At 52.5% G+C, this 14,864-nt stretch overlaps 2 protein-coding genes across 9 annotated transcripts in view; one reads left to right on the top strand and one right to left on the bottom strand.

Annotated features, from left to right (window-relative positions):
- SIM2 (SIM bHLH transcription factor 2) overlaps positions 1–7,370 on the top strand; it is a 54,511-nt gene extending 47,141 nt beyond the window's left edge. Inside the window, exons 9-11 of the mRNA XM_041734800.1 lie at positions 269–437; positions 1,089–1,497; positions 5,296–7,370. Coding sequence (XP_041590734.1) covers positions 269–437; positions 1,089–1,497; positions 5,296–5,732 — 1,015 coding nt within the window. The 3' untranslated portion in view covers positions 5,733–7,370. The remainder of the gene's footprint in view (positions 1–268; positions 438–1,088; positions 1,498–5,295) is intronic.
- Positions 7,371–8,876: 1,506 nt separating this feature from the next.
- The window catches only part of HLCS (holocarboxylase synthetase), a 221,895-nt gene continuing 215,907 nt past the window's right edge, over positions 8,877–14,864 (bottom strand). For all 8 annotated transcript variants that reach the window (XM_041734796.1, XM_041734794.1, XM_041734795.1 and 5 more), the window contains 2 exons: positions 14,508–14,721; positions 8,877–12,322 (listed from right to left, as the gene is read on the bottom strand). In XM_041734796.1, coding sequence (XP_041590730.1) covers positions 12,151–12,322; positions 14,508–14,721 — 386 coding nt within the window. In that variant the 3' untranslated portion in view covers positions 8,877–12,150. The remainder of the gene's footprint in view (positions 12,323–14,507; positions 14,722–14,864) is intronic.

The following is a 14,864-nucleotide window of genomic DNA, read 5'->3' as shown; positions in this document are numbered from 1 at the left end:
CCTGTTTGGGGCCTACAGGATTGGAGGGGCTACAGTGCCCTCCCGCTATTCCTGCCGGATAACACGGACCCGCCTCAGCATTGCCCGGGGCCGCAGGGGGCTGTTATAATGAGGGTGGGCTGCCCTTTCCTGAAGTCCTGTCCCATCCAAACTCAGCGAACCGACGCGCTGGAGCTCTGTGGATGAACTCGCTCAGGGGGTGGTGCCAGGGACACTGCTCTCACCTGGCAGCCCGCTGGACGTGACCTGTCCTGCTCTTGCATCTCAGGGATATTGAATACAAGGAGTTGCAGTTGTCCCTGGACCAGGCATCGACGTCCAAGTCCCAGGACTCCTGGAGGACTGCCTTGTCTACCTCACAAGAAACTAGGAAATTAGCGAAGCCCAAAAATACAAAGATGAAGACAAAGCTGAGAACAAACCCTTACCCCCCACAGGTAACACACCCGATGGGCTGGGGCAGGGCACAGCTGACATCTGGCCTGGGAGTGGGGGCTCAGGACACCCGGCCTGTTAAGGAGTGCCTGAGCCTCCGATTGCACAGCAGGTCTCCCGGTCTGGAAGCTTCACTGTGGCGTGCAGCAAAGTCCCTTGGGGGATGTCCTGCCCACGTGTGCACACGCGCACGCATGCACACACGTGCAGCAGAGACGCAGCCGGGAGGCCCATAAAGCTAACATCTGGGAGGACTCATCAGGTCTAGACTAAAAAGACTAAATCGGGAAGGCCCATCGGCTTGCTCAAATCCACGTTAATGTGGCCCAGAGCACAGTGCTTCCATAGCATTTATATTTTTAGTGCAAACCTTCCTTTTTTTTTTTTTTTTAAAATAGTTTGTACCCTCTCAGAAATAGAAAGTGCCAGTGTGCATCTGGTATGTTGTCGGCGTGGGCTGGGGAGATCTCGTTCTACCCAGCGGGTGGGGCGCCCTGGTACCGTTTGCTCTGCACCTGTCCCCGCCGGGACCTCACCTCGGGGGCCGGGGCCAGTCCAGCCCAGGGATGCGGTTGAGCCCTACAGGGTGGGGTCTGGCGAGGCCCGAGGGCGGTTCCTCACTGGCCCCTTCATCCGTCTTCTTTGCCATCCAGCAATACAGCTCGTTCCAAATGGACAAACTGGAATGCAGCCAGCTGGCAAACTGGAGAGCCAGCCCCCCGGCGACCGGCCCGGCACCCCCAGAACAGCAGCTCCATTCAGAAAGCAGCGACCTTTTGTACGCCCCGTCCTATAGCCTGCCCTTCTCCTACCATTATGGACACTTCCCTCTGGACTCTCACGTCTTCAGCAGCAAAAAGCCAATGTTGCCGGCCAAATTCGGGCAGCCCCAAGGATCCCCGTGTGAGGTGGCACGCTTTTTCCTGAGCACGCTGCCAGCCGGTGGTGAATGCCAGTGGCATTATGCCAACCCCCTAGTGCCTAGCAGCCCGTCTCCAGCTAAAAACCTTTCTGAGCCGCCAGTGAACAGTGCTCGGCACGGCCTGGTGCCAAACTACGAAGGTAGGTCATGTTTGCACGAGGGGAGAGGGCGGGACCGTGAACAGTGGCGGTGGGTGGCGGATGGAAAAAAGATCCTCACACTTGGGGCAGACTTTTCCTTTTTCTGCTCATAAGTAGGACTTGCTGTGCTTTCCTGCTCTCAATGGGAGTAGCTTCACGAGAGGGAGAAAAGCAGGGTGACCGCGTCCGGGTGCCTCTCGTGGCACTAGTGACAGTGGAAAGGGCAGAGGAAACCGGGTGTGCAGCCCCCCCCCACACTCCATAAAAACCCTGGCCTTGTTTGCTCCCTGAGAGGGAGACAAATTTTCAAAACCAGCTCCCATGCACTGCGAATGCTCCAGCTGCATTTACTTTACAAGATTACTTTCCACTCCGCCCAGAAAACGACGATGGGACGCCGTTGGTTTTCTTCCCATGCCAGTTTTCAAAGTGTGGAAAACAGTGGTGGAAATTCATGAGCTCAAAGACAGAAATGCCACTCGCCAACCCAGGGCAAAGATCATGAACACTCTAGGACTCAGTTTCTTCGTCTCTAAAATGGGCTCCCAAGCCATGTGCTATGCCTACCCAGCACTTGTCACACAGTAGGTGCCTGCCCAGCACTGTTGGTTCAGCAACAGAGAGAGAGAGAGAGAGAGAGAGAGAGGGAGGGAGGGATGGCCGCTCCACCAGCTCTTGCTGATGGCAGACAAGCAAACGTCCTCTGTGGATGTGTCACCAGCTCCCTCAGGCCCAGACAGACTCCTGTCTGCTCGCTGGACCAGTCCCAGGCAGAGGGGAGGTGGGGGTTGAGGGTTAGCCGGGAGACGTGTACTGCTTTTTCATGCAGATCTAACCACTGCTCAGAGCGTAGATCAAGAGGGTGCAAATTTCCTGCAGTGGCCACTGCATTTTGGGGGAAATGTTACATGCCCAGAAAAGAACCACCTGCTGAAAGAGGAGAGCTCTCTGGAGCTCCCCTCCTTGCCCACTCTAACTTTCCCTCTTTTTTTTTTTTTCCAAAGATTTTATTTATTCATGAGAGAGAGAGAGAGCGAGAGCGAGAGAGGAGAGAGAGAGGCAGGGACACAGGCAGAGGGAGAAGCAGGCTCCATGCAGGGAGCCCGATGTGGGACTCAATCCCAGGACTCCAGGATCAGGCCCTGGGCCGAAGGCAGGTGCTAAACTGCTGAGCTTCCCGGAGATCCCTAACTTTCTCTCTTTGGAGGCAGGTCGGGTTCTGTTCCTCCTCGGGCTGCTTGGGGAAATCTCTCGCTTGGACTCTGTCCTTACAAGCCTGAGACACATAGACTGGGAGAAAGCTCACTGTCCTGGAGATTACTAGGACATGGGTTTTGAAAAGTAACCAGCTTAGGAAAGAACACACCAGTACGAGGGCAGTGCAGCCCTCCCTGCCTTTTGGCCTGGGCCAGTCTTCAGAGCCAGCAGTTTCTCGGACTTGGAGGGAGCGCCATCAGTGGATCGGGTTGTGGTCCCTCAAAAAAACCAAGGAAGGATTTTCCCGGGACCACAACACAGACAAAGCTCAGCATTCTGATCACAGCTGAACCGATTACCCACTTGAGATTGACCTGAAAGAACTCTTCCTTTGTGTGTGGAAGTTGGTCAATGATACAACTAACACACAGGATTATATATAAAATATATATATATATTTTATATATATTATATATTTATATATTTATAAATATATATTTATATATAAATATATATAAAATAATACTATTTTTACTAATATTACTATTTTTTAATATTATATATTTATATATTTATAAATATTATATATTTATATATAAATATATATAAAATAATACTATTTTTTTTAAGCCACCATGTTGGGCAGCCTGGGTGGCTCAGCGGTTTAGCGCCGCCTTCAGGGATCGAGTCCCATGTCCAGCTCCCTGCGTGGAGCCTACTTCTCCCTCTGCCTGTGTCTCTGCCCCCGGCCCCCCTGTGTCTCATGAATAAATAAAATCTTAAAAAAAAACTTTAAAAAACCCCACCATGTTGAAAGCGAAAGAGGTTAATAACCACCTCATTTGTCATACACTTGATAAAAAAAAAAAAAAAAAAAAAGGACCAAACGTGCTAATTTGGGGCAATTTGTGATCTACTTCCTAGTCTTTTGTGATGTTAAAGGAAGACAAAGGTTGTGTTAAGGCAAACAAAAGACAAAAGATAGGGAGCTAATGATTGCAGGTATCTAATTAGTTAGGGTGGCTCTAACTTTAGTTAATTTGGCATTAAAAGGAGCAGGGGTGATTACCACCCCATGGGGGAAAAAAATGCAAAAGACCCAGGGTTGGTTGACTAGGACCACCTATGCCTCAGGCAGTGGAAGCTTCTAGAGCAGCGCTGTCCAATGTGATGGCCAGCAGCCAGGTGCTTTTTTTTTTTCTGGTAAGATTTTATTTGTTCATGCGAGACCCAGAGGGAAAGACAGGGACACAGATGGAGGGGGAGCCCGATGCGCCCCGCAGTCGGCCGTCGCCCTGGTTCCACCTGCTGCTCGCGCTCCGCTGCGACCTCGGGGGCACCGTGGGGTCAGCCGCGGGGTGGGCGCTGCCGGGGGCCGGATGGGTGCTGCGGGGGGCCGGGTGGGTGCTGCTGGGGGACCGGGTGGGCGCTGCCGGGGGCCGGATGGGTGCTGCGGGGGGCCGGGTGGGCGCTGCCGGGTGCCGGGTGGGTGCTGCTGGGGGACCGGGTGGGCGCTGCCGGGGGCCGGATGGGTGCTGCGGGGGGCCGGGTGGGTGCTGCTGGGGGACCGGGTGGGCGCTGCCGGGGGCCGGGTGGGCGCTGCCTGGGGCCGGGTGGGCGCTGCCGGGTGCCGGGTGGGTGCTGCTGGGGGACCGGGTGGGCGCTGCCGGGGGCCGGATGGGTGCTGCGGGGGGCCGGGTGGGTGCTGCTGGGGGACCGGGTGGGCGCTGCCGGGGCCGGGTGGGCGCTCCGGGAGGGCCGGGGGGGGCGCTGCCGGGGGCCGGACGGATGCTCCGGGGGGGCCGGGTGGGCGCTGCCGGGGGCAGGGTGGGCGCTGCCGGGGGCCGGGTGGGCGCTCCGGGGGCCGGACGGGTGCTGCCGGGGGCCGGGTGGGTGCTGCCAGGGGCCGGGGGGGGGGGACGCTGCCAGGGGCCGGGGGGGGGCGCTGCCGGGGGCCGGGTGGGCGCTCCGGGGGGGCCGGGTGGGCGCTGCCGGGGGGCCAGGTGGGGCGCTCTGGGGGCTGCGTGGGCGCTGCTTGGGGCCGGGGGGCGCTGCCGGGGGCTGGGTGGGCGCTCTGGGGGGGCCGGGTGGGCGCTGCTTGGGGCCAGGTGGGCGCTGCTTGGGGCCAGGTGGGCGCTGCCGGGGGCCGGGGGGGCGCTCCGGGGGGGCCGGGGGGGCGCTGCTTGGGGCCAGGTGGGCGCTGCCGGAGGCCGGGTGGGCGCTCTGGGGGGGCTGGGGGGCGCTGCCAGGGGACCGGGTGGGCGCTGCTTGGGGCCGGGTGGGCGCTGCCAGGGGACCGGGTGGGCGCTGCTTGGGGCCAGGTGGGCGCTGCCGGGGGCCGGGTGGGCGCTGCCGGGGGCCGGGTGGGCGCTGCCGGGGGCCGGGTGGGCGCTGCTCGGGGCCGGGTGGGCGCTGCCGGGGGCCGGGTGGGCGCTGCCGGGGGCCGGGTGGGCGCTGCCGGGGGACCGGGTGGGCGCTGCTTGGGGCCAGGTGGGCGCTGCCGGGGGACCGGGTGGGCGCTGCCGGGGGCCGGGTGGGCGCTGCCGGGGGCCGGGCCCCTTCCTCCCCGCGCGGGCGCCTAACGTGTCGCTGTCCCCGCAGCGCCCGCCGCCGCGCGCAGGTTCGGCGAGGACACCGCGCCGCCGCCGCCGCCGCCGAGCTTCCCGAGCTGCGGCCACTACCGCGAGGAGCCCGCGCTGGGCCCCGCCAAGGCCGCCCGCCCGGCCGCCCGCGATGGGGCGCGGCTGGCGCTGGCCCGCGCGGCTCCCGACTGCTGCGCGCCGCCGGCCCCCGAGCCCCCGGGCGCGCCTGCGCAGCTGCCCTTCGTGCTGCTCAACTACCACCGCGTGCTGGCCCGGCGCGGGCCGCTGGGGGGCGCTGCGCCCGGCGCGCCCGCCCTCGCCTGCGGCCCCGGCGCCCCCGAGGCGGCGTCCGGCGCGCTGCGGCCCCGGCCCCCCGGCCCCGCCGCCGCCTCCCCGCCCGGGGCGCCGCTGCCGCACTACCTGGGCGCCTCGGTCATCATCACCAACGGCAGGTGACCTCGCGCCGGGCTGCCCGCAGGGAGAAGCCAGAGGCCGGGCCGCCGCGTGCAGCCGAGCTGGAGATGCACGGTTTAAATTAATTTATGCAGAGACGACTATTTTAATAGGACTCGGCGGCCGACTTCTAGATTTTTACGCAGAGCCCCGCAAACGCCGGGGCTGGGTGGGAGGGCCCGGGTGCGGGCGGGGGGGAGGGGGCGCTCAGCTCGGCCCCTCCCCCCGCGGCCCCCGCGTGACCTCAAGCTGCAGTGCCCCCCCCTCCCCGGAGCGCCTCGGCTGCAGCGAGCAGAGCCCACCCTGCTAAGAGCCAGACGGGGGGGGCCTGGAAGGAAGGGCCCCCCCCCCCGGATTCAGGGCGCTCCGAGTCCCAAGGCCGGGTGTGACGATCGAAGTCCCACGAGCCGACAGCACACGGGGCTGACGTCTGCAAAAGCCATGCACGCGTCTCCTGAAAAGCTGTTGTCTTTTTTTTTTTTTTTTTTTTTTTTACCGTTAAGCCTGTTTTCCGTTCCACCATCAGCGAGCCGAGACCAAGGGGGGGAATGCACGCGGGTGTGCTTCGCAAGTTCATTCACGAGCTTTTACTTCCTCCCCCCCCCCCCGCCCCCGTGAACTCCTGGTACCACCAAGAATAGCACCTTCAGGATATATCGAATAGGCATTAAATGCAGAAATAGAGAGAGCCAGATATTTTTCTGAGAATGACATGTGGATGATTAGGTGCCCAAGGCGACTGGCTCCCCCTGTCAGGTTTGATTACGAGGCAACATCCCTCTGGCCCACACAGACCTTGTAATTCCCTAGGCTCGTGTTTGCTACTAGAAATGCTAATAAAAGTTAGTTAAATTGCATGTGCAATATGGAGAATTGTCAATGGACTGTGCCCTCGTGGAAGAGAACTCGCTAGAGGGCTGGTAGAGCAATGGTGTATACATTTTCTTCAGCATTTCCTGCATTTCCTGCATAGCAAGAACATGCCCTGTATGTAACAGGTGAACACAAGTCCTTTTATAAAGCACCAGCAGTGTTTTAAAAAATAAACTTCCATGCATTTTTGTCTTACTCTTCTATTTTTGCTTCAAGATTTCACCATCTAAAAATCCGACCGTGGCTCTGCCGGGGATCGGTGCAGTGAGCCACGGGTCTTTCAATGTGCTCCACGCTACAAACCCTCCATCATTTCGCTGCTTTGGAAATGGTTTTCTTTTAGGAAACTCTGCGCCCTTCTCAGTGGAAAGGGTTTCTGCAAATGTCTTTAATTCGGCGTTCTAGAATCAAAGTGCAATCCATAATTGTTCACAACATGTGAGATGACGGCTTGCCAGCCTAGTGTCACACTGAGGGTCTGCGTCATTCTTAGCAGGGCCTCGGCAGCCTTATGGTAGGGGGTGAAATTTGCAAATTTAGGAACATCTGTGGGGCAGCAAAGGGCTGGGTCAAAAGAATCAAAGGCCAACACCTCTATCCCGCACTTACCTATACCTCATTAGCAGCACTTTGTGCACACAGAAAATAAGCCCCGGGGTATTATTTTTTTATGCTCACAAGTCTCGTCATTAAACCACGATTCCTGGAAGGTGCAGGTTTGATGAGCAGATCTCACCTGACATTTTTCAATAAACTACCACAAAATGCGCTGTGTCTACCTTGTTATTAATCGCTGGGGGGCTGCGGTCATGAGTAAATACAAACCATGAAGGCTTTCGAGCAGTTTAAGATCTGAGGGTTACTGTGAAAAAATAAGGCCATTAATAGATTTACAAATGATAACGTAAACAGTCTTAAGGAGTGTGCATGTGCTTGAAAAATGAAACGTGTGCGAGGGAAAACTTTGTCTAAACAAACACCGGGGTTTTCAGAGCCTAGAACATGAAGGAAGATTCCTACGCAAGCCAGCTTCCAGGCAGCGGGCAGCCCGGTGCAGAGTTAACAGGAGTTACCATGGAAACCTAATATTGTTACCTCCATCTTTAAGAGTCTGCACATTGAAGCTGGGGATATCATTTCTTGACAACTTCAGTGAGGCTCCAGCAGGGGAAGAGGAAGCATTTTAATAAATATGACTCTCTTTCACAAAAAAAAAAAAAAAAAAAAGAAAAAAGAAAAGAAAAAAATCGTAGTGGGTCCTAACACGTTGACAAAAATGCCAGATCAAACGGATTTGAGAAATAAACCCAGTTCAAGACTTGCTCGGCCCTCCAAGGGGCCTCCCAGGGAAAGGAATTCCTTTATGTTCATGGAAGCCCTTTCTAGAAAAGCCATTCCATTCATACCTTTGTAGAGAAGGGAACAGGGTGTGAAGGCTGAGGAAATCTGCAAGAGCCGAGTATTTTGCACCCCCTTGCCCCCCACCCCTTTGTCCCTTTTAAAGTCCTATGGCCATGCCTTCCCCCTTGGGCCCTAAGGGTGGGAGAGGTTTATACGGTCAATGAATCCTGTACAAAGTCTACCCGAAGTTGTAATTTATTCCAACTGTAAGACAGGGTAGACTGGGGGCTGCTACAGATAAAATGGAATAAAAAGAACATTTCACAAAAAAAAAAAAAAAAAAAAGAACATTTCAAATAAATGCCGGCAAATGACAGTAGTTTAAAATCTTAGCGCATCGTAGCCCTTGTGTTATCGAAGATGCATTACTCAAGCTGTTCCTAAACTTAAGTAAGATATAGAAGGTTAAAATCTTGGGGAAAAAACTCAAAACACAAATCAAGCAGTTCTTACAAAAGAATAAGAACAATTCTACAACAAAGCCTGTTCTTATAGTAAATATGCTGTTACATGAAATTTATTTTTCAATGAAAAACTTTGTATCAAACCGTTTTATTACATTTATTTCTCACCTCAGTTAAAAGGGGTTTTTCTGACCTTGGGTTTTGCTCACTTTCCTTCTTTGGAGTAGTAAGATTTCTCTTTTGTACGACACATAATCCATTTGTCAAAAATAAATCAAAAACAACAAAAGCCCCCCGAATTCTCAATACTTAGAAATACATACACCTTCCTTACTATGTAAAACTATTTATTTTGTAAAAATGTTTAACTATGAATAAAAATACTGTAACCAAGAGTAGTTGCCTCTTTTTAAAAACGAAACTTGGTGGCAAAAATAACAATGAGCCCAAACGGTACAGAAAACCTTAAAGTTTATTTTGGTAGAGTTGCTTTTTTATAGGCATCGGTTTAAAGTAATGACTTTTCTGAGACGGTTCTTGGAAAAGGTAAAAACGCGAAGGTTCACACTTTTTTGCAAATTTCTGATGTGCATAGTAATAACCCAGGTGTTCTGCCTGTGAAGAGCGAACAGATCTTCCAGAAAGCAAGCTGGAAAATGTCTCCCCGCTGCAATCCTGAAACTGCTGGACGAGGCTGGCTTCTCTCCGGGTTCCCAGGCTCCAGGGCCGGGGCAACTGTGTAGGCCACCCCCGGGGCTGTACGTGGAAGGGGGCCCGGGGACTGGAGGCTGCATGCTCTCCCCGCCTGGGCCTGTGCACCCACTGGTTCCCACGTAGGGCAAAGTCTGCAGCAGCGAACCCCACCCACTGCCTTGGCCCAGACACGAATCCTTCGACTGTGCCCGCACCCCGTGAACCCGGGCTGGACACCCAGTGTCCCCAGGTGCTGCTTCGGCAGGGGCCATGGGAAGGCCTTCTGGAAAATAAAATGCGTACTGGAGAAAACTTCCTTCCTGAAACTTCCTTTCAGGGGCTGCTTCCCCACGGCTTCCCCTGAAATCGGCCGCCGGCCTGGAAGGGACAAGGTCTCGCCTTTTAACATACCCGGGTAGCTGCTCGATGGTGCACAGCCTCTAACCTCGCAGGCAAACCAGATGCCCTGAAAGCGCATGCCAATCCTGAGCTCAGTTGCCACGTTTTTAAGATTAGGAAGAAATGCAAAGTCCCTGTTAAGACTTTAAAGCTCCTTGAGATCAGAGATTGCCAGGTGCACCAACGCCCCCAATGCGTGAGTGTAGTGTAGCAAGCAGATAATTTCCCTAACGCTAATAGCTCTGGGTGAGATGCTTTTATTCAGCGGGTCTCTATGAAGCAGAATTTCAAAAGTCTTTGGTTCATATGAGGCAACAATCAGGTTTGCGGGAAACGTAGCATCTGCTTCAAGTCTCTTTTGTCTCCCTCAAGACAACCGGGTGGCGGCACAAGTCTCGAAGGCACAGGGAAAGCGGTGCGCCCGGAACATCTCCATCTGCGCTGACGTGGCCACACATCATTAGTTTTAATTTACAGAAAGGAAATTAAATGATAACATTTTCCCCCCAAAGCAGAACTGTCTAGAATAGGACTTCAGCTTAAAACAACACATAGCATGTTTTTCATTAAAGAACCCCCCAAAGAAATTCAAACAGTAACAATGGCAGCTCTGAGAGATGACTTGCCTTATATTACAAAGTTTGAGAAATGAGACTTGCAACATTAGCCCAGAGATCTTTCCTCTTGATGATATTTTGCAGATGCCCTCTCAAGGGTGAGTCCATTTGGTGATTTCTGGGGGTGCCCTGGACTTTTGTTTAAACTTGTCACTAATTCCAAAAGACGACTTGGACACTTAGGAGAGAACAAGTTTTGTTTTTGGTTTGGTTTTGGTGGGTTTTGTTTTTTTTTGTTTTTTTTTTTTTTTTTTGAGAAAAACCATTCTAATTGAAGCCTTATTTGCAAAAATTACTTCTCCGGTTCTTTTAAAGTGACATTTCCAAAAAGCACACACTGGGTTGGTGTACTTAACTAAACACGCTATTTTCCCCCCTTCCTATGGTGCTGCTTGTGCCTGGCTGAAGGTAGGCAGATTTTTACACTGAAAGCCCCAAGTTTCTGGAATGAGCCTGACTGGGTAAAGCTGGATAAAGATGGTGCTAGTGTATAAGGAGGAGGATCCTGTTCAAAGCTGAGAGCCCCATCAAGTTTTCTTTCCACTACTTTCAGTTGCGACTGGCAGGAAGAGAGAAAAGTGGACAAAAATTGGCCTTTTAAGGACTGAAAAGTAATGTGTGTGATTCACAAGTTCAACAGAGATACGAGTGACATGGAAAAAGCATGGGGTACATCTGGAAATCGCAAATGCATATCAAAAGGTTTCCTTTCTTTTGTTCTTCCGTGGAGACTTTTAGGGCATCAGATCTTGAACATCTTCTTCTAAAGCTTCTCACACACGCGCATGCACACACACACACACACACACACACACACATCCCCCCTCTTCAATGACGGTGTTCAGTATCGGTTGCATTTTGTTTCTTGGCAATTTAGGAAAAGCGGAGCCAACAATTATGACTTACAAACAAAATGCCATGTATTTCTGCATTCTGTGCGCCACATGGTCTTTCAGGAATGCTCCAGATTTCAAAGTGAGCCTACAACTAGCTTAAGAGCTCCCAATCCTCCCTGGGGTGGGGCATGAGTGAGTCTTCGTCTCTGGCTGTTAGGGTCCGATCGTCTACCCCACACACCCACACGAGGCCTAATCCACACGTGAAGGATCCTGAACTTGATCCCATCACTTCAGAACATGCAGTAAATTCAAACTTACGGAAAGGGAGCTCGTAAATTACGGCCGACGTAAGTAACCGATTTCCTTTCCAAGGGTCACTGCACCCACACCAGTGACACCCGTCTCTGCAGCCACTGAGGCGCGGTTATTGGACCACAAACCACCGGGCCCAGAGTAAAGCTCAGAAATCTTCCATCCCTTTTCTCATTAACAAAAAAAATAAAACAACGACCAAGTGCCAACGTATGTTCCTCTCGGAAAACGCCTCCCTGGACGCTCATAAACAGTGTTACCAAACCTCTACTTCATCGCTGGCCTGGGCCTGGAAGCTTTTTTGGATTTGTTTTTTAATAGTCTGGGAGTGAAGGTCTCCGCTACTGGGGAAACATCTGAATCATACCCTTGCTGTTTTCCAAATAAAAACTGTCTTTGGGGGGCTAGGGGGGGCAATAAACACACATCCGAGCCCAAGAAGGGAGAAGGATTTCACACCTGGGGTCGTGCTTCACCTGAACTAAGTCTTCCGCTGGTCATCCCTGCACCCCGGGACATCTGCAAACACCAAGTAAAATGGTAATAGACAGAACCAAATTAGGGAATTAAGCAGATTAATTGGAGGGAGGGAACATTCGCCTACAACCCTAAATCAGTTTTCCAGGTCCTGAGGCTAGGAAAAAGCAGCAGGAATTGAACTGGAATGCTTGCTGCGGTGGCTTGCCCGCCTTCCTGCTGCCCCGTGGCCAGGACAGCGGGCCCCAGGCAAGTGAGCCCCAGGCAGGTGGGTCCCAGGCGGGTGGGCCGCAGGCAGATGGGCCCCACGCAAGTGGGTTCCCAGGCAGGCAGGCCCCAGATGAGTGGGCCCCAGGCAGGTGGGCCCCAGGCAGGTAGACCCCAGGGAGGTGGGCCTCAGGCCCTGCTACTGCTGCTTGGGGATGATCAGGTTTCTCAGCATGTCGAAGGAGTTGCCATCGGGATGCACAGTCACCACGTCGCCATTCTCCTGCTGGACTTGAAGGAAGCCAGAGTCATCCAGGCCAACTATCCACACTTCCGGCCCCTCGACGCCTCCCAGGCGGACCCGCTGGCCACTGGACATGAAAACAGCAGGGTCAGTGAGAAAGGTAATGCGGTGTCTAGAGACAGGTAGCTAAATCCTTACCCATCTGGCAGAAGGACTGGGGGAGGGGGCCCAGGATGGGGTAGGCGAGATAAAATTCTCTGGCTTCCGCTGGTCCTCCGAGAACCGTCTTGATAACTACTAGAATAATCAGGGTGATGGAAATTCCAAGAGGGAGTGTGGACTTTCTCCCAACTCCGATCATCTGGATGATGATTTGCACCACTTCCTCACCCTCCAGCACTTTTAAGAACCACTGTGCGATTTTTTTTTTTTTTTTGGCTGAGGCTGGGGAAGAAGCAGCTAGGTTGAAAAGTTGATTTTCTAGAACGAAGCTGAGTACCATCAACTTCAAGTTAAACTCACTCTAATGCTGCTGCTTTTAATATTTTCCAAATGTACCTGTTGGGTTACATCCTTGTTAGATGATAATAATAATTATATTATTTTAAAAGATTTTATTTATTTACTCATGAGAGACACAGAAAGAGGGGCAGAGACATAGGCAGAGGGAGAAGCAGGCTCCCTGTGGGAAGCCTGATGCGGAACTCGATCCCAGGACCCTGGGATCACCTCCTGAGTGGAAGGCAGATGCTCAACCACTGAGCCACCCAGGCATCCCTAAGTAGTTTTTATTTATTTTTTTTTTTTAATTTTTTATTTATTTATGATAGTCACAGAGAGAAAGAGAGGCAGAGACACAGGCAGAGGGAGAAGCAGGCTCCATGCACCGGGAGCCCGACGTGGGATTCGATCCCGGGTCTCCAGGATCGCGCCCTGGGCTAAAGGCAGGCGCCAAACCGCTGCGCCACCCAGGGATCCCCCTAAGTAGTTTTTAAAATATAGGTTCCACCCCCCCACCCCACCCCATGCCACTCATTTTTATTTGGAATAATTTTAAACCTACAGAAAAGTCGAGAAAATAGTCCAACGATCCCCAGAATTCCCCCTTCACTTATATTCACACCAACTGATAACATTTTCCATATTTGCTTTCTCTCTTCATGCACACACACACATGCTTTTTTGCTGACATTTAAAAATAAGTTGCAGGCATCATGACACTTTATACTTAAATACTTCAGCATGTACCTCCTAAGAACAATCTCCCACAAAACCAGAATACCATTATCACCCTCAAGAAATCTAACCTCCACATAATAACATCTAGTATATAGTTCATGTTTAAATTTCCCCATTGTCCCATTAATATCTTTTGTGGCTCTTTCCTCCCATCCAGGATCTAATTATGAATCACATTTTGCATTTGGTTGTCATGCCTCTTTTTTTTTTTTTTTTTTTTGTCATGCCTCTTTAATCTCAAACAAATCTCCCACCTTCTTTTTATTTTATTTTATTTTGTGTGTGTGTGTGTGTGTGTGTGTGTGTGTGTTTGAAGACCTCAACATTTCTGAAGTGTAGAGGCCTGCTGGGATACACCAGGGCTTCTCAAGCTTTGGGTGCATGTGGTGGTGGGCAGGCAGGCTGGCCGGGGGTGGAGGGAATGCCCCCCAGAGCATGTTACAATACAATGCTCAGCCAGCCTCAGAGTTTCTGATTTAGGAGGCCCAGGGTGGAACCTGAGAATGTGCATTTCTAACCAGTTCCCAGGTGAGGGTGCAACTGGCTCCCGGAGATCTCACTTGGAAAACTGTTGTTACCTAGAATGTTCTCCAACTTAAAATTTTGTTTCCTCACATTAGGTTCAGCTTAAACATGCTGGAAAGCTCTCAGGTGATGTTGTGTCCTTCCCTCGGCATCCCACCAGCAGGCACGGGATGCCCGTTCGTCCTGGTATTGCTGATGGTAACTTGCTCAACGTGGTGGACACCGGTTTTCTCCATCAGAAAGGTAAAAAGTAATTATCTAGGGGCCCCTGAGGGGTGCACAGTCGGGTTGAGCATCTGACTCTTGGTTTCCGCTCCAATTGTGATCTGAGGGGTGTTGGATGGGGCCCTGCATGGGGCTTTGTGCTCTGCCGGAGTCTGCTTGAGTCTCCCTCTCCCTCTGTGCTTCCCCCAGCCCACAAACACACACATTCCCTCTCTAAAATAAATAAATCTAAAAACTTTTTTCTAGACTTGTACTTACTCTATTTTAAGATACTGAACATTTTAAAAGACATTTTAAAAGAATGAAGATGGATCAGCACTGACCTGTGTACCCAATACTTATAATAAAGGGGAAGAACGCCATTGGGCCCTTTGTCCTGAAACGTGTCGATGAGCTTCTCCAGCACAGTCACAGTTCTGGCGATGAGCTCGTCGGCTCTTAAGGGCTTCAGCTCTGCCTTGTGTTGCTTATTGTATTCCGTGACGAGATCATTGATGCATATGGTAGGGTTACTGTTACTCACGTTAAATCCGCAGCCTGCACAAAACCAAACAGTTGAAAAACATGAGCATCTCAACCTCTTGAGAACATCACACATTCTTCCTAGCCCCCTGGAAGAGGTCACAGCCTTGTTCACCGATTGCCTGCTTCCTTTCTCCTATTGCAAGTTTATCATCTCT

This window comes from Vulpes lagopus, chromosome 20 (assembly GCF_018345385.1).
Source record: "Vulpes lagopus strain Blue_001 chromosome 20, ASM1834538v1, whole genome shotgun sequence".
NCBI classification, from domain to species: Eukaryota; Metazoa; Chordata; class Mammalia; order Carnivora; family Canidae; genus Vulpes; species Vulpes lagopus.
The sequence above is the reverse complement of the archived record's forward strand: the minus strand, read 5'-3'. Positions and strand labels throughout refer to the sequence as shown.